Source organism: Panthera leo, chromosome B2, assembly GCF_018350215.1.
Source record: "Panthera leo isolate Ple1 chromosome B2, P.leo_Ple1_pat1.1, whole genome shotgun sequence".
In the NCBI taxonomy this organism is placed as follows: Eukaryota; Metazoa; Chordata; class Mammalia; order Carnivora; family Felidae; genus Panthera; species Panthera leo.
Genome location: NC_056683.1, coordinates 25,188,728 through 25,208,055, shown reverse-complemented (window position 1 = coordinate 25,208,055; position 19,328 = coordinate 25,188,728). Strand labels below are relative to the sequence as shown.

Genomic DNA, 19,328 nt, shown 5'->3' with positions numbered 1-19,328 from the left:
ACAGGGCTGCTAGGGGAGGAGGATTTTGGTAAACCAAACCTAAGACGGTGTGAGGGGAGGAGGCTGCGCTATGAGCGCTTAAGGCACTAATTTAAAAGTGGTTGTCTCCGAAGGGCTGTGAGTCAGGACTTGGGAAGACGAGGCAGCTAGCTCCAGCCCTTGAATGCTACTCATCGAACACTAATTGGGGTGAAGGAGGGAAGGAACAAGCAAGGGCGGGTTCTGCCAGGCGCCCGCGGACTCCCTAAGGTCACCGCCGGACACCGGCCCAGCCCCTGCTGCTGAGGACCGCGGGTTTTCAGTAGACCCGGGCGCCGGGAGAGGCCGGCGGGACAGCGCAGCCAGGGCTCGGCCTACTCGGCGTTTTCTAGCCGCCCGCCCCCGCCCACTCCCGGCCCCGCCTACGTCCCGGGCTAGCCCCGCCTTCTCCCCTGGACCGAAAGCGAAAGCGCGCTCGACCTCTCGTCGCTCGCTTGCTTGGGTCTGGCCCGGCCGACGACGGCAGCGGGACCGGAGTCTCGGCGTTTGCGGGCGTGGGCCCGCCGGGCGGCATGGACGGGCCGCCGGCCGCCGCTGGCGGGGACGTCTCCCTGCACAACTTCAGCGCGAGGCTGTGGGAGCAGCTCGTCCACTTCCACGTCATGCGGCTGACGGACTCGCTCTTCCTGTGGGTGGGGGCCACGCCTCACCTGCGCAACCTCGCGGTGGCCATGTGCAACCGCTACGTGAGTGCGGGTCGGGAGGGGGCGGAGGCTGGGGGAAGGACTGGGAATGCCGGCCGGCGTGGAAGGTTGAGGTGCGAGGGGTCGGGCGGGTATGGGGGCGGGGGCTGGGAGGCAAGGTGACTGAGGGTCCAGGCACGTGACTGAGGGTCCAGGCACGCGCCTGGTGCCCGCCCGGAGTAGTGGGGGTTGTGCTTCCCTACTTGTGCCCTCAGTCTTTCCTGGGCCCAGGGGGCCTCGGGGCTCTCCGGAACTCTTCCTGTGATGTCTTCAGGAACCGGGGTTCTGGCCTGCACCATCCGTGGGGAGCCGAATGCCGTCGGCCGGGCGTGGGCCCCCAGGCAATCCCCTCAGATCCCTTCCTCCTCTATCTTTAAGGCGGGCGCCCCTCTGCTGGCTCCTCGAGCCCCGCTCAGTAGTTGGAATGTTCAGGGCTTTGTTGTGGGACTTCTGTCTGGTCACACTCACCCTCCCGGAGGATGGTATCCACCTTTTAGTTTTCCTGCCATCTCTGTATTGAACACACCTAATTTTCTTTGTTTCCAGTACAGACCTCGGACTCCTGTGTCTCCACCTGAAAATCTGATAGGCATCTCACACTAGACTTATTTTAAGATCCAACTCCTTCCTCCCCGCCCCCCCCCCCCCCCGCTACTTCTAAGGTGCTGCTTTTTTTTAAATATGAAATTTATTTGTCGAATTGGTTTCCATGCAATACCCAGTGCTCATCCCAACAGGTGCCCTTCTCAATGCCCATCACCCACTTACACCCAACCCCCATCAACCTTCAGTTTATTCTCAGTATTTAAAAGAGTCTCATGGTTTGCCTCCTTTCCTCTCTGTAACTTTTTTCCCCTCCTTCTTCTCCCCCTTGGTCTTCTGTTGAGTTTCTCAGGATCCACATATGAGTGAAAACATAGGGTATCTGTCTTTCTCTGCCTGACTTATTTCCCTTATAACACTCTCCAGTTCCATCCATGTTGCTACAAGTGGCCAGATTTCATTCTTTCTCATTGCCAAGTAGTATTCCGTTGTATATATAAACCACATCTTTATCCATTCGTCAGTTGATGGACATTTAGGTTCTTTCCATAATTTGGCTATTGTTGAAAGTGCTGCTGTGCATCAGCACTCCTGTATTCCTTGGGTAAATTCCTAGCAGTGCTATTGCTGGGTCATAGGGTAGATTTATTTTTAATTTTTTGAGGAACCTCCACACTGTTTTCCAGAGCGGCTGCACCAGTTTGCATTCCCACCAACAGTGCAAGAGAGTTCCCATTTCTCCACATCCTCTCCAGCATCTATAGTCTCCTGTTTTGTTCATTTTAGCCTCTCTGACCAGTGTGAGGTGGTATCTGAGTGTGGTTTTGATTTGTATTTCCCTGATGAGGAGTGACGTTGAGCATCTTTTCATGTGCCTGTTGGCTATCTGGATGTTTTCTTTAGAAAAGTTAAGACCTAACTCTTAACCTCTTCCCTCAGACCTGCTTCTTTCACAGCCAGCCCATCTGTTGTTGTGGAAACTCCATTCGAACCTTGATTACTCTCCCACTCTCCCCATGGCGAGTGTCAGTGAATCTGTAGGCATTGCCGTCCATCAACACATAGGGGGGAATCCAACCACCCTGTTGGCCTGGCTGGGTCAGTGAAAGAATTCACCCAAGGCAGAACAAAGGAGGTAGAAGTTTATTGAATACACCGCAAGGGAGCTGGGGCAAGGACAGCAAGGGAGAGACTGCCTGGAGGCAGTGGTGAGGGGCTGTAGTTAAGGGGGTGTGGGTTCTAATGGAATTTTCCTTTTTTGGTACCTGTGTTACGGAACCAGGCTGGAACCCTGGCGGAAAAACCAAGCGGCACTAGGAGATCTTTGTGGATTGGAGATAATTATTTCATACCAGTGTTCTCAGAGGAGACTGTTTCTCCAAAGGTCTGAGCCCGGAATGCAAGTGAGGAGGGTAATTTATAGCTGCCAGCTTCCATATCTGTGGGGGTTTTCGTGCACACAGCAAAGGAAGAAGAACCTGGAGGAGGGGTCTCTAAGCTAGAGACCAGAGTTTGTTTTAGCCCCTTTGGCCATCTTTGGCATACTTTATTTACTTTTCCAACACCTGTGCCCAAGTATAAGTAACCCACCCATTGGTCAGCTAGGACTTAAGGATATTTTGAGGTGGGTCACCTAATGGGCCTGTTTGTATTCAGCCAAGGGGTTGGAGGGCACTGTGGGCCCTTCTGTCTTACTCAGGTTTCCATTGTTCAAGTTGGTTGCCTAAAAGGTTGCTTACATACCTTTCACCTCCTTTCCAGCCTGCCCTCGGTGAAGCCCGCAGCATCTCCTTTCCTCCTAGCCTGATTCCCCCTTTGCTGTTTGTGTTCATTTCTTAGAGCTGCTGTGACAAAGTGCCACAAACTGGGGGGCTTAAATCAACCAAGATCTATTCCCTCACAGTTCTGGAGGCCAGAAGTCCAAAGTCAAGGTGTCAGCAGGGCTGGTTCCTTCTGGTGGCTCGTAGGGAGAAATCTTCCCATGCCTCTCCCATCTTCTGGTGTTGGGGGCAATCCTGGCATTCCTTGGCTTGTGGCTTCATCACTCAGATCTCTGCCTGTGGTGTCACTGGCCATCTTCTCTGTGTGTTTCTCTGTGTGTTTTCTTGTAAAGATCCCAGTCATAATAGATTAAGGGTCCACCCTATTCCATTATGACCTCATCTTAACTTACATCTCTGCAAAGACCCTATTTCCAGTAAAGTCACATTCACAAGTGCTAAGGGTTAGGATGTGGACTTTTCTTTTTGGAGGACACAGTTCAGCCCACAACACTGCCATGTGGCTAGTTGCCTGCAGGGCAGCAGACGGCAATCAGATACTGTCATCCTGCTGCTGCAGACCTTTCAAGAGGTAACCTCAGAGTACAGGTCAGAGACTTTACAGTAACCCTTTAGGCTCTGCTACCTGGTAGAGCTCCCCTGCTACTGCCTTCCTCCCTGCTTTAGTACATGGGCATGCCCCAGTATTGCTTCCTCTGCAGTTTATTGTCAGTATCCATGATGGAGGTGAGGTTTGTCTGGTTTAGGAGTAGCCTGGCAAGCTGCTCATTAAATCATTGCTGAATGAAACAATGAGGCCCCCCTGGAGGAACTCTGGGTTTGCTAGGGAGGGCTACCAGTAGTAACCTGCAGCCTGGCAGACTGTAAGGATTGTAATCTATAAGGGGCCCTTGGGGTGGTGGGCAATCAGAGGAGAGAGCCATCAGGCAGGACCTGGGCAAGGCTTCGGGAAGGAGACAGCCTCTGAATGGGACCTCTGGATGTCTTCACACAGTGTCCTTCTTCTGCCCTTTCCCTTCTTGCTGTTCTTTTCCTGGGTGGGTTTTCTTTGATTTCTTTTCTGGTGGGTACCCGCAGCTGGGCCTTTGGGCAGGTGGCAGTTCCATGTCTTCTTTCATTGGAGGGGAGAGGTAGAGGGTCTGCGGAGGTACAGGGTGACGGATACGGTGGTGTGTTTGGAGCTTGTGGTGCCCTGGAACCTCCTTCTTTCATAGTCCTAAGGCTATAGTCATAGACAGTGGGTTAGGCTGTGGGTCACATGGGGCTCAGGACTGCTCATTAGTAAAACCAGGCATTGCTTCCTTGAATCAATTTCAGGATTCCTCCTGTGGGCTGCTTTGGTGCAGTTTGGCAGTCTGACCATTTGGTAGTCATAGTTCCTAGAAGGGTGTATTTTCTCAAATGGAAGCTCACATTCCACGAAGATCAGGTAGGAAAAGGAAAAGGGGCCAGTCTCAGTTACCAGACCTGTCAGAAGTTCATTCCCCACTTATTGGCCACGTTGTGTACCTGTACATTGTCCTTCAGGAACAGAGCACCCAGCCAACCGGAGAGAAGTGTAGACCATAGCTTACAGCAGGAAACACAAGATTCCTGTGGAATAGGGCTTGGCAAACCAGGACCTACAGGCTGGCCTGCTGCCAGTCTACTTTTGTAACAAAGTTTTATTGGAACATAGATCTGCCCATCCATTCAGTAATGTCTGTCAGAGCTTTTGTAATTTGATAGCAGCATGAAACAGTTACAACTGGACCTTCTCCATAAAAAACTAAATGATTTAGGGGCGCCTGGGTGGCTCAGTCGGTAAAGCGTCAGACTTCAGCTCAGGTCATGATCTCGTGGTTTATGAGTTCTAGCCCTGCATTGGGCCCTGTGCTGACAGCTCAGAGCCTGGAACCTGCTTCAGATTCTGTCTCCCTCTCTCTCTGCCCCTCCCCCACTCGTGCTTTGTTTCTCTCACTGTCAAAAATAAATAGAAACATTTAAAAAAGCAGCAACAACAACAAAAACCTAAACGATTACCCTTTGGCCCTTCCTAGGAAAAGGTTGTTGGCCCATGCATGGAGGATGGCACCAAAGGGTCTGTGATGTCTCCTCCCTCCTCCCTTTCCCCTCTACCCCCACACGCAAGACAAGACCATCTAGAACAAAATCACATGCCCTGCTTTTCTTCCAGCTGGCCCCATGTGGTCTGTTTGTGGCACCATGAGAGGCTTTAGAACAAGGGTGATACAGATTCCCCCAACATGATGGAGGCTGGCCTGAGACCAGGGAAAAGGGGACATGGGCCCTATTTGCTCAGGTAATTTAGCATGTGTTGGGCCCACTTGGTGCCCCATCCACAGTAAAACTGTCTAGGCCTATATGTGTGCCTGGGAGACCAGTTGGGTGCAGTATGATTTTGGAAATAACGAAGTACTAAGGGTAACAATATGGAGTTTTTAGTTTTGTTTTTGGTGGGAAATGACCACCTTGTTAAGGTAGATTTTCTAGAGTTTAGATACTATTAGCATAGAGCTGAATGTTGAACTTGAACTTTGTAAACAGCATATTCATTAAGATCATGTTTTTGTTATCTTTTCAACAAAAAAGCTTGCAGTAAATGCTTTTGTTCTTACCCTGTGTTTTTTGATCATCTCTTATAGACCCGAACAAGTTCTCTCTCCTTTTGAAGTGACTTTGAACCCCTAGGAGACCAAGAGCAGTCTCTGATCCATGCTTTACTCACAGTATCTGGCACACAGCAGGTGTTTGTTCAGTTCACCTGTCTCTACCTGGACAGTGTGGGGGGATGGGCACCAACCCCAGAGCCTTTGGTGGCAGAAGCTTATTCTTCTAAAAATCTTGCCTCTGTACCGAGGCTGTTTCTTTTAGAAGTTTAATATTTTGATAGAAGTAAGTTTGACCATATTATAAGTTAGTGATTTTTTTTTCTCCTAAGCTACGTAGGAATTTTAATGGTAAGGGGAGTTACTTCCAAAAGTAATTGAATGGGGCGCCTGGGTGGCTCAGTCAGTTAAGCATTTGACTCTTGATTTCGGCTCAGGTCATGATCTCCTGGTTTGTGAGTTTGAGCCCCTCATTGAACTTTGGGCTGACAGTATGGAGCCTGCTTGGGATTCTCTCTCTCTCTCTCTCTCTCTCTCTCTCTCTCTCTCTCTCTCCCTCTCCCTCTCCCTCTCCCTCTCCCCCTCCCCCTCTCCCCCTCCCCCCCTCCCCCCCTCCCCCTCTCCCCCTCTCTCCCTCTCTCCCTCCCACTTTCTTTCTCTCTCTCTCAAAATAAACAAATAAACAAAACCCCAAAGTAATTGGAAGTAACATTTCTTCTAAATTTCAGAAGGGCCACATTTATTTATCTTTAGTTTTATTGCTTCTTATCTGAAATGAGGATTGGCCAAACATAATCTGATGTTCCTTTATTCGTTATTTGGACCCTGATGACTGATGTCCTTTTGCAAACTCATAGGGCCCTTGTTGACCTTGAAGAGCGTAGACCCCTTCAGGGGCATGGAGCCATGTGCTCTCTTACAGGTCTGGATGAGGAGATTGGCGTCCTGCCTTCTCCGTTGATGCCTGACTTGCGGGCGAGAGGGACCTGGTAGCAGTGGCACCCAGACTCTGTGACGAGCTTTCCTCTGCTCCCTTAATGATCTCTTGGTGGTAATGTTGCCCTTCAGCATGCTTTGGGGCTTCCAACCCTAAAACAAGCCTTTTGTGTAAAGTAAGTCTTATAGCTTATTAACAGCACTGTGATGCCAGCTTCAGGTGACTGCTCTTCGTCTGTCCTAGCTCTGTGACATCACATACAGTAGAGGGTCAACCGGCCTGGCTGTTGACACAGATGCCAGACCTTCCTCCTCTTGGTAAAAGTGTCTAACCTACCAGAACCTGCCACTGCCAGGAAGGATGAATCAGAAGCTACAGAAGTTTGGCCGATGGAGAAGCAGCATTATTTTCTTTGTTTCTTTTTAGGATTCCATCCCCGTGTCTACCTCCCTCCTCGGAGACACTTCTGATACGACCTCCTCTGGCCTTGCCCAGCGCTTAGGTACGTGCCCACGGCTGGTGCTGCAGGAGCAGCTGGGTGGGGACCTCTCTGTTTAATGGAACCATGAGGCCGGTGACTTTAGAAGGAAAGAATCCTTGTATTGAGAGATGAGCACAGATGTCTTCTTTAAGGAGGGCTTGTCCATGCCCTTGACCATGACCACTGTCTCAGGGCCAGCATGTTCTTAAGGGCCTCCCACGTCATGCCTTGGCTGCTGTGCAAGCTGATGAATGACAAGGTGATTCAGTTCCCTCCTGTAAACACATGACCTCCTCGTGGGAGGAGAGTGTGAGTGGTGCCCACAGTACCTATCAGGCAGTGGCTCCGGGTAGCCGCCTGGTGACTCAGGAGACCCCGGGCAGCCGCCTGCCAGCAATGCACAGGAGGGATTGTCCTTGTTCAGAGCTCGCAAGAGGGGAGGCTGGCCTGACCTGAGTGTGGCGTGGAGGGTGGTGAGCAAGAACGAGAGGTTAAAAGCGCCACCCTCTCCTGGGCCCCAAACACATACTTTCTGGAAATACCCAGGTAGTTGGGGTAAGGATGGTATGTGTTCTGCCCTCTGCCGGTGCTCAGTCGCCACGTCTCCCAGGGCACCTGGAGACATGGGACAGCCGGGCAACCTCTGTCTCCTCCTCGGGCATCGTGTTCACCAGTGCTCCCTGTCAGTTCGGTTCCAGAGCCCATTATGGGGCCCCATGTCCTGGTGCTGGGGTGTACGGTGGCTGAGGTCTGGGTCCTGACTTTAAGAAGCTTCTGGTTTAGTGGCACTGGCATTTCTATCGACCTATCCCTGCTTAGTGGGAGTTTACATGCTGGTCACTCAGGGAGGCAACTGGGTGAACAGCACAGCCACACACTGGAGGGGGGGTGGGGGAGGAGGGGGCAGGGTGAGGACTGGTCATTCTAGACTTGCCACTCTGAGTTCTGTGTGTGAGGAGGGCCGACCACGAGGGCAGCTGTGGCATTTTAGGAACATCTCCTGTACCTTTTTAGAGAAACCTGGCTAGTAACTAGTGTGTGCTAGTAACCAAACTAGTAAGTTCTGGTAACTTGTTATTAGGAAATAATTTTACATTTACAGAAAATTTGCCCCAAAGATACCGGGAATTTCTGCTTAGCCTTCGCCTAGATTCCCAGTTGCTCTCATTCCCTGTGTTGATACTATTTTTTTCTGAACCACGTGAAGTTAGTTGACGACAAGATGCCCCTTGGCTTCTATGTGCATCACTGTGTGTTTACCGGCGTTGAAGGGCTGACACACGTAATATCAAATAGACCACTGCAAGCCCTGCCTGGTCAGACGAAGACGTGGGAGAGTGTTCATGTTTATAGGATCGCCCCAGTGTGGGAGACGGATTCTGGTAGAGGATGGCGGGGGCTTGTTTGCTGTGCCACGAATAAATTGTTTATGCCAATAAAGTAAGATGGGCCCAAGGGTACCCTTGAGATGAAAGCCTAGGAGCAGTTTGTATGCAACAAACTATTATTTTTTTTTAGTTTTGTGCAAATTTTAAAAAATATTTTTCCTATGTGGTTTCCATCAATTTATAATAATCTGTATAAATTGTGACAGAACATAGACAAAATAAGTCCTCACCAACTTATTATTAAACTCAGATATTAACGAAGGGTCCCTCCTGCCTTGTTATCAGCAAAACCTGGCAGTCCTAAGTCTTGAGTCCCAGCAAGGACAGGCACACAGAAAAATCTGGAAAAGTCAGTGGTATGATGTGGCTGGGTCTGGTGATGCACTGGTGCTGGGGGCACCAGGGGGCTGTCCAGCACTGCCCTTCCCTGTTCTGGTCATCTCGAGCTTAGGTCTGGACCCTGCAGTTGAAAAGACATTGCTTGTGTAGAGGGGTAATGAGAAGAGAGAAGCATCCTGAAACAGTATCTTTTTTTGTTTTTTGTTTTTTTTAACTTTTTTTAACGTTTATTTTTGAGAGAGAGAGACACAGCATGAGTGGAGAGGGGCAGAGAGAGAGAGAGGGAGACAGAATCTGAAGCAGGCTCCAGGCTCTGAGCTGTCAGTGTGGAGCCCAACATGGGGCTTGAACTCACAAACTGTGAGGTCATGACCTGAGCCGAAGTTGGACGCTTAACTGACTGAGCCACCCAGGCGCTCCCTGAAACGGTATCTTATATGGAGGATGAAAGGAAGTAGAAAAAGAGAAGATCTAGTGGGTTCAGAGTAACCCCAGAAGCATTGGAGGGCTTTGGTGTGCATGGGGACGCCCTTATTCTGTGCAGCACAGAGGGCACAGCTGGGTCTGCTGGGTGAACAGTGCAGGCAGATAGTTTTGCTCCCTGTAAGAGCCTGTCTGAGCAAGTAGAGTGATTGCCCACCCCCCCTTCTGGGGACAAGGAATTTCCTGCCACCGAACAAGAGTAGGCCGAGTGGGCTGTGACTTGACAGATGCCAACCTCACCTCACCTCACCTCACCTCACCTCACCTCACCTCACCTCACCTCACCGTGTTTTCACCTTTGATGACAGGGCTGGCATGGTCATCTGATGTCTGTGGGCTGGCGGAGGGCGGGTGGGTGTCTCTGTGGGGAGTAGGAGTTTGCACTTGCCCTGTGTGTGTGGTGAGGCCAGGTTGCGTGAGGAGGCGTCATCACTGGTGTGGTCGATATTTAACTGGTTTAGGCTTACTGCCTGAATTGCCGTCAGGATAGGTCTTTCTGATTCTGGGCATGTGACTGTGCTTGATTTTTGTAGTTGGAGCAGTACACCCCAACTGTTGGTTCTGTAGAAAGGGTCAAAATGTCTCTTCAACATCAAATTGAAAGTCCTACATTTGTGTGTATATTCACACAATATGTGCATGTAAGCGTGTGTTATATAAATGTACAGAAATGTAGCCCCAGGATTATCCCTGGGAAAAGACTGGAATGGTAGAGAGGGTGGTACTGAAGGAGAAATTAAGTTTTTTAAATACTTTGGTATTATCTGTATTTTAAAAAAGTGAAAAAACCCCACAAAAAAACAAACCAACTTTTTAAGTAGAATAGTGGATTAGCGCTTGGATCCCCTGGAGGGCTTGTGAAGCAGGTTGCTGGCCTCACCCCCGGCTTCCGGGATGGGGGCCTGAGAATCTGCAGCTCTAACAAGCTTTCAGGTGCTGCTGCTGAGGTGGGGCCATGCTTGGAGAACCACTGAGGCAGAGAGCAGGAGGGGGTCTCAATGACTGTAGTCTGCATTTGTGGCTGCTGCTGGGGAAGAGCATTACAGATTAGATCCACCTTCTCTCCCTGAGACCTTGCTGTCTTGTCCCAGGCATCTGTCTGCTGTGAGGTAGGTGTGAGGCGCACACAGCCTCCAGGCTTTTCAGTCACGTCTGTGCCAATGTTTTCTCTTTTTAGCCAGGAAGACCAACAAACAAGTGTTTGTCAGCTATAACCTTCAAAACACGGACAGTAACTTCGCATTACTCGTAGAAAACAGGATCAAGGAAGAAATGGAGGCTTTTCCGGAAAAGTTCTAGGCAGAGTGGCAGAAGTGAGGATTTGTAACTTATGTACAATGTACATTTAAATAAATGGATTGAATTTCACTGTTTGTCATTAGGTTCATGTATGTGTTGACGTTTTGTTTTTAAAGGGTTAATCTTCCTAACTTTCCTTCTTCCCCTCACCAGCTTCTGGGCCAAAGGCTACAATTGATCAGCTTGGGGGAGGAGAAAAGCAAAATGGGCAGGTGGGGTTCCCCTTGTGACCGGTCAGTACTAGGGAGCTGGGGTAAAAAATGGGATTTTGGGGCGCCTGGGTGGCTCAGTTGGTTAAGTGTCCAACTTCGGCTCAGGTCATGATCTCACGGTCCGTAGGATCGAGCCCCACATCATGCTCTGTGCTGACAGCTCAGAGCCTGGAGCTTGCTTCGGATTCTGTGTCTCCCTCTCTCTCTCTCTGCCCCTCCCCCACTCATGCTCTGTCTCTTTCCATCTCTCAAAAATGAATAAATGTTAAAAATTTTTTTTAAAAATAAAAAAGGGATTTTGTTGGAACTGATAATTTAGGAAGGAGGTAAATTAGTTATGACCCTGCTGTGTACCTTCCCAATTAGAATTAAGGTAATAAGTCTTTGTGCTTCACATTATGTTCTTCCTGTCCCATTCTGGCTGAGCCTTTTCCCATCATGGCTCCTCCTGCCGTGTTCTCCCTTGGGCCTGGGTCCAGTCCTGCCTCACACTGCTCACTGGATTTATGGACTGGGTGAAGTTCTAACTTCTCTGGGCCCTGTTTCCTCACCTGTAAATCAAGAATAATCTCTGCCTTGACTGGGTTGTTGTTAGCATTAAGTACACCTACATGTTTTGCAGACTCTGTGAGTGCCCTCACAATTCAGATGTCGGTTATTGTATTTATCCACTTAATTTTTATGGATCCAAATGCTTTAGTTCCTCCTTGCTCTTCTTGCTATCACTTTCTTTTCTCCCAAGTCCTAAGAACCTGCTTTGGCTACCTTCGATCTGTAGCCCTTTCCTGCCTGCCATGTGTAGTGGATTCCGGACTTTCTAGTTTCCCACACTACACATTTTCTTTCACACTCTTTTCTAAAAGCCAGTATTTCATGGGTCAGTGGCTTCTAACCCCAGCTTCACATCTGAATCCCTGGGGGTGGCCTTCACAGATTGCCCACGCCTGACCTTTCCCCAGAGGTTCAGATGGCCTGCACCCAGGTTTTGGTGGAGTTGGAAAGCTCCCCACAATGTTGCTCTGCAGAGGCAGGGTTGAGGACCCCTGGCAAAGGATTTTCTAATCTTCAGGGTCCATGTGGACCCCTTTTGTTGCTAGAGGCAGATAGTTGAGGGCCCTGTAACATGTTTCATGCAGTGGCAAAAGTCTCGTACTGAGCTAGTAGGCAACCAGGGGTGGGTACACTCTGGCCAGGACATAAAGGCACTTGAGAGGAGCCGATCTGGGGTTTAAGACACTTGCCTCCTTTGCAGACTTCCTGTGCTAATGTCAAAGGCCTCGGCCACATGGTAGGTTGCAAGCACAGTGGGCCCCTCTCTAAGAAGAGTAAGTAACACAAAATCAGGGATATGGAGAGAAGAGTTTGGTATAAATACTTTATTAAAGAAATAGTGTTTTCTTGTTAAAAAATACTACATTAAAGAGAGTTTTGGGTTATCAGTCTTTCCTCCCAGAATCACAGTGTAAGAGAGTCATTTCTTGACCTCTCTAGGGACTGTCAGGCCACAGAATAGGACATCGACACACAAGAGAAAAGAACTCTCCAATTTCCTGATGGCTCCCGTTTCTCAGGTGGTTTGAGAATATCACTAAGTGAACAGTTTGTGTTTACTCCAATCTCTGCTTCTGCCTGCCTTTTAAGACTAGGACCCTGCAAGCGAGGTAAGAGGCCACCCGCTGTCCCCTCAGGGTGAGAGTAAAGACTCGGTTTACAGAGGCGCTGAAGTAGGGACAGTGAGAGCTGCATAAACAGGTAGAGTTTTTATTACTTTGTAGTCAATGGTTGTGAAATGCCCTTCACTGGATACCATCAGATGAGGTAGGGAAGACATTCCAGTGGAAATTTGTTAATGGGGCAACATTTTTATTTCTGTACATTTACATACAAATTTTCCCGAAAGGTACAACAGATGTGACATCATGCAGACGTTTAGCTTTGAACGACAGTTCAGAACCCGATTTAGGCTTGTGCTATGAATGAGCACCTCCAGAGTAATCCCGGTCGACATGTACAGTAACACGGTTCTTACAGAGAAACCTCAAATGTTGGGGTTGCAGGAAGGACAGAGGGAAGTATTCCCCACTAGACATAACACACTGTACTGCTTTTCCAAAACACACAATACATTAAAGTGAGGTGTCCTTTAAAAGAGTTGAAGTGTGGGCTCCCCCAGCATGTGCGTGCACCTGCGCGCCACCTAGGGGCTGGGCGATGCGATGGTCACACGATTCATTTAATGGCACTTCAGTCATTTCTTGTTTGGCTCTAGGAAGTGGTAATGTTTGAGTGCAATTACTTCCTTTACGAGGTTTATTTTTGCTCTCTTTCTGTTCTGTGGCGAAACCAACTTACCAGCCCCTTTTCCCTAGTTGAAAGTGATTATACTCTTTTAGAAAACAAAGCATTTAAAACTGTTTCCTATTTGTCTTGGTGCTAATATTTAGTGCATGTGGTGTTCTTGTTGACTTCTGGAAAAGAACAAAATGAAATATCCAGCCCTGTCTCAAGTGTTCACATTTGTGCATAACTTTTATTGAAAGGGGATCACAGCTCCCTGATAGGATAGCAGGATGCACGAGTGGGTGGCAGAGGAGGAGGAGAGCTGGAGCACGTACCCTGGGATGTCTCCCCAGGCAGTGGGGGGTGGGGGTGGTGGAGGTGGTGGGGAGGGCGGACTTGAATAGCAGGTGCCTGAGAAGTGTTTCCTCACTAACGACGAAGGAAACAGGACCGAGGAGTCCAAACACTACTGACAGGTGCCAGGGAGCTGGTGGCCTCAGCCCCCACCCATGCAGAGATGGATCAGGCTCCGGTGGGCCCCCTGCTGCCTTGCTCACTTGGTACGGGATTTCCCAGTGCTCAGCCCACACGGAAGCTTTTCTGCTTTGGCTCCGTTTCGTAAAGGCATTCCTCAAGAGCTTCAGAAATCCCTAAGCTGAACCAGCAACAGGACAGGAGCTCAGCCCGACCCTGAGGCTGCTGGGAGAGAAGAGCTGTGGGACCTCTTTGCTGAGACCTCACTGATTGTTGGCAAGACAGCCTCCTTCACATCTGCCAGACTTTGGTCCCAAGAGCCCAGTCCTCACGCTAGCTTCTCTTCTAGTGGATGATGAGTTAGTCCTGATCGCTGAAGCGACAGTGCTGTCTCTGCTGGACTAGTTTTTGTAGTTGTCACGTCAGATGGAGCTCAGAGACCAAGGAACAGGACTTTGTGCTGTGCCTCGCCTCTGCCTTCCTGGATAGAGATTACTGGCAGCACATGACAGCTTCAGTACATTTCTTACAGAAGGTCTACGTGACCAGCGAGAGAACACGCTCGTCCTGCAGGACAGCAAGGGGGCTGTCCCAGCACTGCAAGGTGTCCCGGGGCTGGGGTGAGGGATGCAGACATGTACCCGGCCAGGAGCAGCCCCAGGGACCTCACTGGCTCCTTCCCGCCTCCCCAGCTGCCCTGTGGCCTGACTGCTGCCTGGACTTAATGGGTCTTGCTGCCAGGTGGCTTTGTAGCAAGTACTCTAAAAAAGGCAAAAGGTATGTCACAAGTTTGGCACGTGAAGGCTGCACAGATGTAAAGAAAGTTCTTTTTAAATTAAGGTGAATGCAGACTAACATTGAAACATGGAACAAAAGTGACTTAACCGACATGAAGGAAGGCCTGGGTGAGCTGGGCTCAGAGCAGGTAGAAATGGGGAGAGACTGCTAGGCGCCCTTCCTTCCCAGGAGGCCCTCCTTCCCAGGTGGCTTCCTTCCCAGGAGGCCTTCCTTCCCAGATGGCCTCCTTCCCAGGCGGCCTCCTTCCCAGGCAGCCTTCTTCCCAGGTGGCCTCCTTCCCAGGCGGCCTCCATCCCAGGCGGCCTCCATCCAGGTGGCCTTCCTTCCCAGATGGCCTCCTTCCCAGGCAGCCTCCTTCCCAGATGGCTTTCCTTCCCAGGCAGCCTGCTTCCCAGGTGGCCTCCTTTGCAGGCAGGCTGGACACCCCAGGCACTAGTGATGAGTCAGACACAGTGCAGTTGACTCCCTGGAATCACGCATGCCTGCAAGTCTGCTCACCTCCCCAGCAATGTTTTTATCACATCCGAGGGCTCCTACTGGGGTCTAGCAGTTTTGGAGGAGAGAGGTGGGTGGACTGAGAATAGGCCAGGTGGAAAGCTGGAAAGGGAGAAGGGGAAGTTACAGCAATCTCTTTTCTGGCCCTTTTGAGTTCTAGCAGCTGTCAGCTGGAAGTCACCTAGTTGCTTCACAGACTCGAGGCCACAAGTTCCCTGGAAGAACACAGCTCACAGCAAAGACATATGTCACAGAGTGCAGAGGTGGACAATTCTAGAAAGAACCCAGGCTGTCCAAAAAATCGGGTGCCTGCGTTGCTACAAGGCAGTGCCTGCCTGCTCCAGTGTTGTTTCTTAGTGGCCCCCTGGGTGTCCTTGAGGAGGCCCTCCAAGGTTCCTCTGAAGTACCCCCAGACAGGCGGAGAAAGCCTGACCTGGAAAAGGCAGGAAGAAGCCTTCACTGTCTGGGACAAAAATGAGGAACACAATGAAAACCCTTGGCTATCGGGGATGGGTGTTGAACTTTGGTGAGTTATTGCTTTCTCTCCACTGGTCTTGATGCTTTAAAGAGGCTGGAGGTCAGGTGGACTCACCTGTGAGATTCCCACTCCTCGCCCTAAGCCCCCCTCTGTGCTGACGGAAGTGACAGGAAGCAGGAAGCAGGCAAAGGCAGGCTGGAGGGGGCAGCGGCTCCCACAGGCTTCGCAGTCTCTCAGCGTGAGGTCAGTGAGAGCTGACAGTCGTCCGGGCTGGTGATCTCTATGCGGTGGTGTGTGCTCGAGATGTGGGTGACGGGCTGTGTCTGGGAGAGCACCCCTCGCTCCTGTGGGTTTGCCTCAGGCGTCTGTTTCAGTTATGTCCCTAGTGGTTTTCAGTTCAGAGAGTAGCCATGTTTTCAAGTTGCACTGGCCAAGAAGCTGAGTGTGAACGGGGCGCTTTCCTGGTGGAGCCAAACCCGGGAAGGATTCCTGATCATGTTAACATGTCTCATGTCTCCACACCGTTGCTTGTCGTGAGCTCGGCCAGGCAAGCCTGCGTCAGCGAACTGTGGCCGTAGTACCACTCATTGTTTAGGATTTCTGGTGAAATGTCCAAACTTTTCCCCAGACACCTTCCAGCGTCAAGTACGAAAGGATGATCCTGAAGGAAAGACTAAGCTGGTTTTAATGACATCTGGGAGCTGCTTTCCCCCAACACATGGAACAGAAGCTCTTACCTCACAAACACACACACACAAAAACCCTTTAAAAACCATACACAGACTCTCTAGCAAAAACCTAATCATTTACATTTCACTCTGTCTACAATGTGGTCATGGAGATGCTCCACGACCGGTCAGTCTGCACACAGGCAGGCGGCCTTGGGGGGAGCGGGCCCAGAGGGAGCGACCCCTGGCTCCTCTGTGGGGTGCTGGGCAAGGATGGTGTGTAACCTCCAGGACCGCTGCGCTGGTTGCCTACAGCGTCCTCCTTGGTGGCCGTGTCCCTCTTCCGAAGGAGGTGGTTCCGTTTCGAGATCAGAGGAAAAGGGAATAAAGTGCTTCTTGTAAAAATGACCAAAATAAATACAAACATTTCATGGCAGAAAAGAAAGTCCAAAGGGTTATTTCCAAAGAGTCTGCTTCTTCAAACACGGTCCTTAGAGTCTTGGAAAGACAGAGTTTCCCCACACCAGTTGACAGTCTTATCATCTGTGGCATCAGCAGGAGAATTAGGGTTTCCCTGCCCCCAGCCACGTGTTCGGTCCCTGGTCTGTAAACCTGTGCCCAAACAGCCCCAAACCCTTGGAGCCCACAGCGCCCCCCTTCAGGGAAGGCCATGCTGAGAGCTACATGGACTTCATGCCGTTGGCCGTGGCATTCTCCGGCAGCCCATCCCCCGCGGTGGCCGCGTCGTGGAGGCCAGAGTAGTCCTTGAGCTCGGCGTTGGTGAGCAGGAGGGGCTGCTCCCCCTTCTTGTGCGGCAGGAGCGGCTGCCGTGTGTAGTGCTCCCCATTGGAGATGTTCTCGGGCAGGCTCTGGTTCCTGCTCTCAGGCAGCAGGAGGATGCAGATGATGCAGATGAGCGTGCAGCAGGCAAAAATGATGTGGTGCAGGAAGTAGCCTTTCTGGTTGTGCAGATCGATGATGGGTGCCGTCAGCATGCCGAAGCCCGCGCTGGCCAGCACCAGCCCCAGCCCGCCGCACCTGCAGGAGGGCACGAGCACACACGGTCAGTGTCCACAGTCACACCCTGCCATGGAAGGGCACGGCAACTCTGTGGGGGGTGGCGGAGGGAGGGGACACGCTTGGGCAGGATCACGGAGCAAGTTCATGGCACCACCCCAGTGTATCCCACATGATGGATATCCCAAACCACCTTCGCCTTGGCCGGCTTTGTACCACCTCTAGAGAATACTTTTTCTCACCAGCGCAAGTTGTTTTACTTTATTTTGAAAGGCAATTTCACAACACTACTGTAAATGGAAAACCAGTACCACTTGCCATAAATGATATGCAATGAAAAACAAAGTGTTATTAAATTATGCTCTTTCCCAAGGTTTGCTCTTCATTTAGAAACTGGGGAGTAGGGGTGGGGGTGGATTAACAGAGGTTAAAGAGAGTAATATAGACATACCAGCACTAACAGATTTTCTCTGGCCATAACTAGAGAGACTGGGAGATACTTTGAAGGACAATAATTTTTCTCACCGTGAGTCGTTATTTATTGTTGCACACCATACCATCATTCCCAGCTTGGGGAGCTACTATACCAGGAACCTTACACTGTGATTGAGAGAAATTCACAGCAGCACTGAGCTCAGAAAGTCCTAAATGTAAGCCTAGAGTGAGTGCCATTTATCTCCGTTCCTCTGCCATTTGAGGGAACCTACCAAAAGTTCTAGAGAGATTAGTAGATATGCAACATTAAAATCCGTCAAAGCTCCAACATCTCTCCTTTGACATAAAAGCATATTTTGGGGGATAAGGTATCATGTGGCCACTGAGAAAGCAGTGCAGGGCCAGGCTGCAGTAAAGGGGACCATGACATTCAGGTGACAGGAAGTCGTGGCCCCACTGGGCCCTGCAATGAATAGGCCAGGGAGGGCTGTCTGGTCTCTGCACTGGAGCTACAATGAAGGGGCCTGATGGATGCAGTCTTGTCTCAAGGAAGGGGTCGTCTCAGAGAGCAGACCCAGACCAGTGGGCAGAGGGTACAGGAATGTGGATTTCAGTTGTTTTAAAAAGGAAGAACTTTCACTGGAGTTGCTTAAGAGCTTATGCACCACCCTTTAGTAAAATGACCTTTATTCTTGGATGTGCTTGGGCAGAAGGCCCCTGCAGCAGGCTCTCGGAGGAGCCTCTGATTCTCTTGGTTGGCACTACAGGTGGCTCTAACTCACAAAAGTACTGACATACAAGGGGATGAGACACAAAACCAATGTGCGAAAGTCAACTGTACGTCTACATGCTAGCAACAAAGAAGCTGAAAATGAAATTAAGAAAATTCCAGTTATAGCAACATCAAAAGAATAAATACTTAGAAATAAAAACAAAAAAATTGCAATACTTGTATACCGAAATCTATAAACCATTGCTGAGAAAAGATTAAAAATATATAATAAATGAAGAGACATTCCATGTTCATGGTTTGGAGGACTCAATACTGTCAAGATGGCAATTCTTCCATCTTAGAAGGAATGTATAGATGCAACACAACCCCTATCAACTTCCCAGATGACTTTTTTTTTTCCAGAAAAAGATAATCTGATCCCAAGATTTATATGGGAATGTAAAGGACCCAGAAGAACCAAAATGATTTTGAAACGTAACAAAATTCAAGGGCTTACCTTCCCAATTTTAGGACTTAGGATAAAGCTCTAGTAATAAAGGCAGTGTGGTATTTATTGGTGTGTCGATAGATCAATGGAACAACTGAGAGTTCAGAAGAAAAAACTCTTACATTTACAGTCAACTGATTTTTGACAGAGGCAAATTCAATGGAGAAAGGAGAGTCTTTTCAACAATGGTTCTGGGACAACTGGAAATCCACATGCAAAAGAACAAAGTTGGGCGTTTATGTAATATCACGCATAAAAGTTAACAAAGAATGGATTTGAGGACTCGAGTATAAGCGCTAACCCTAGAACACTTTTTTTTAATGTTTATTTTTGAGACAGAGATAGACAGTATGAGCAGGGGAGGGTCAGAGAGAGAGGGAGACACAGAATTGGAAGCAGGATCCAGGCTCTGAGCTGTCAGCACAGAGCCTGATGCAGGGCTTGAACCCATGAGCTGTGAGATCACCACCTGAGCTGAGGTCGGATGCTTAACCGACTGAGCCACCCAGGTGCCCCAACCCTACAACAATTTTAAGAAGAAAATATAAGGGAAACTTGTTGTGATCTTAGATGCGGCAAAGATTACATGTGAAATCAGAAGCAGGATCTAGAAGAGAAAATGATCAATAGGACTTCATCACAATAAAAAACTTCTGCCCTTCAAGAGAC

The 19,328-nt window shown here is 49.7% G+C and overlaps 2 protein-coding genes across 5 annotated transcripts in view; one reads left to right on the top strand and one right to left on the bottom strand.

Moving 5' to 3' along the window:
• Nucleotides 1–460: 460 nt before the first annotated feature.
• On the top strand, nt 461–10,651 carry PSMG4 (proteasome assembly chaperone 4). Its single transcript, XM_042938055.1, has 3 exons — nt 461–725; nt 7,019–7,094; nt 10,461–10,651. Exons 1-3 carry the CDS (start codon nt 552–554, stop codon nt 10,580–10,582), a joined length of 372 nt encoding a protein of 123 aa, XP_042793989.1. The 5' UTR covers nt 461–551; the 3' UTR covers nt 10,583–10,651.
• A 1,884-nt stretch (nt 10,652–12,535) lies between these two features.
• The window catches only part of SLC22A23 (solute carrier family 22 member 23), a 181,856-nt gene continuing 175,063 nt past the window's right edge, over nt 12,536–19,328 (bottom strand). For 3 of the 4 annotated variants that reach the window (XM_042938045.1, XM_042938053.1, XM_042938046.1), the window contains exon 10: nt 12,536–17,025. In XM_042938045.1, coding sequence (XP_042793979.1) covers nt 16,668–17,025 — 358 coding nt within the window. In that variant the 3' untranslated portion in view covers nt 12,536–16,667. The remainder of the gene's footprint in view (nt 17,026–19,328) is intronic. The other variant, XR_006202491.1, reaches the window with a different exon arrangement.

Bases quoted from the DNA above. Each gene is read 5' to 3' on its own strand.
- PSMG4 (XM_042938055.1), top strand. From the start codon at position 552: ATGGACGGGCCGCCGGCCGCCGCTGGCGGGGACGTCTCCCTGCACAAC. The intron at 726-7,018 runs GTGAGTGCGGGT...GTTTCTTTTTAG, and splicing joins TGGCCATGTGCAACCGCTAC to GATTCCATCCCCGTGTCTAC. The intron at 7,095-10,460 runs GTACGTGCCCAC...TTCTCTTTTTAG, and splicing joins TGGCCTTGCCCAGCGCTTAG to CCAGGAAGACCAACAAACAA.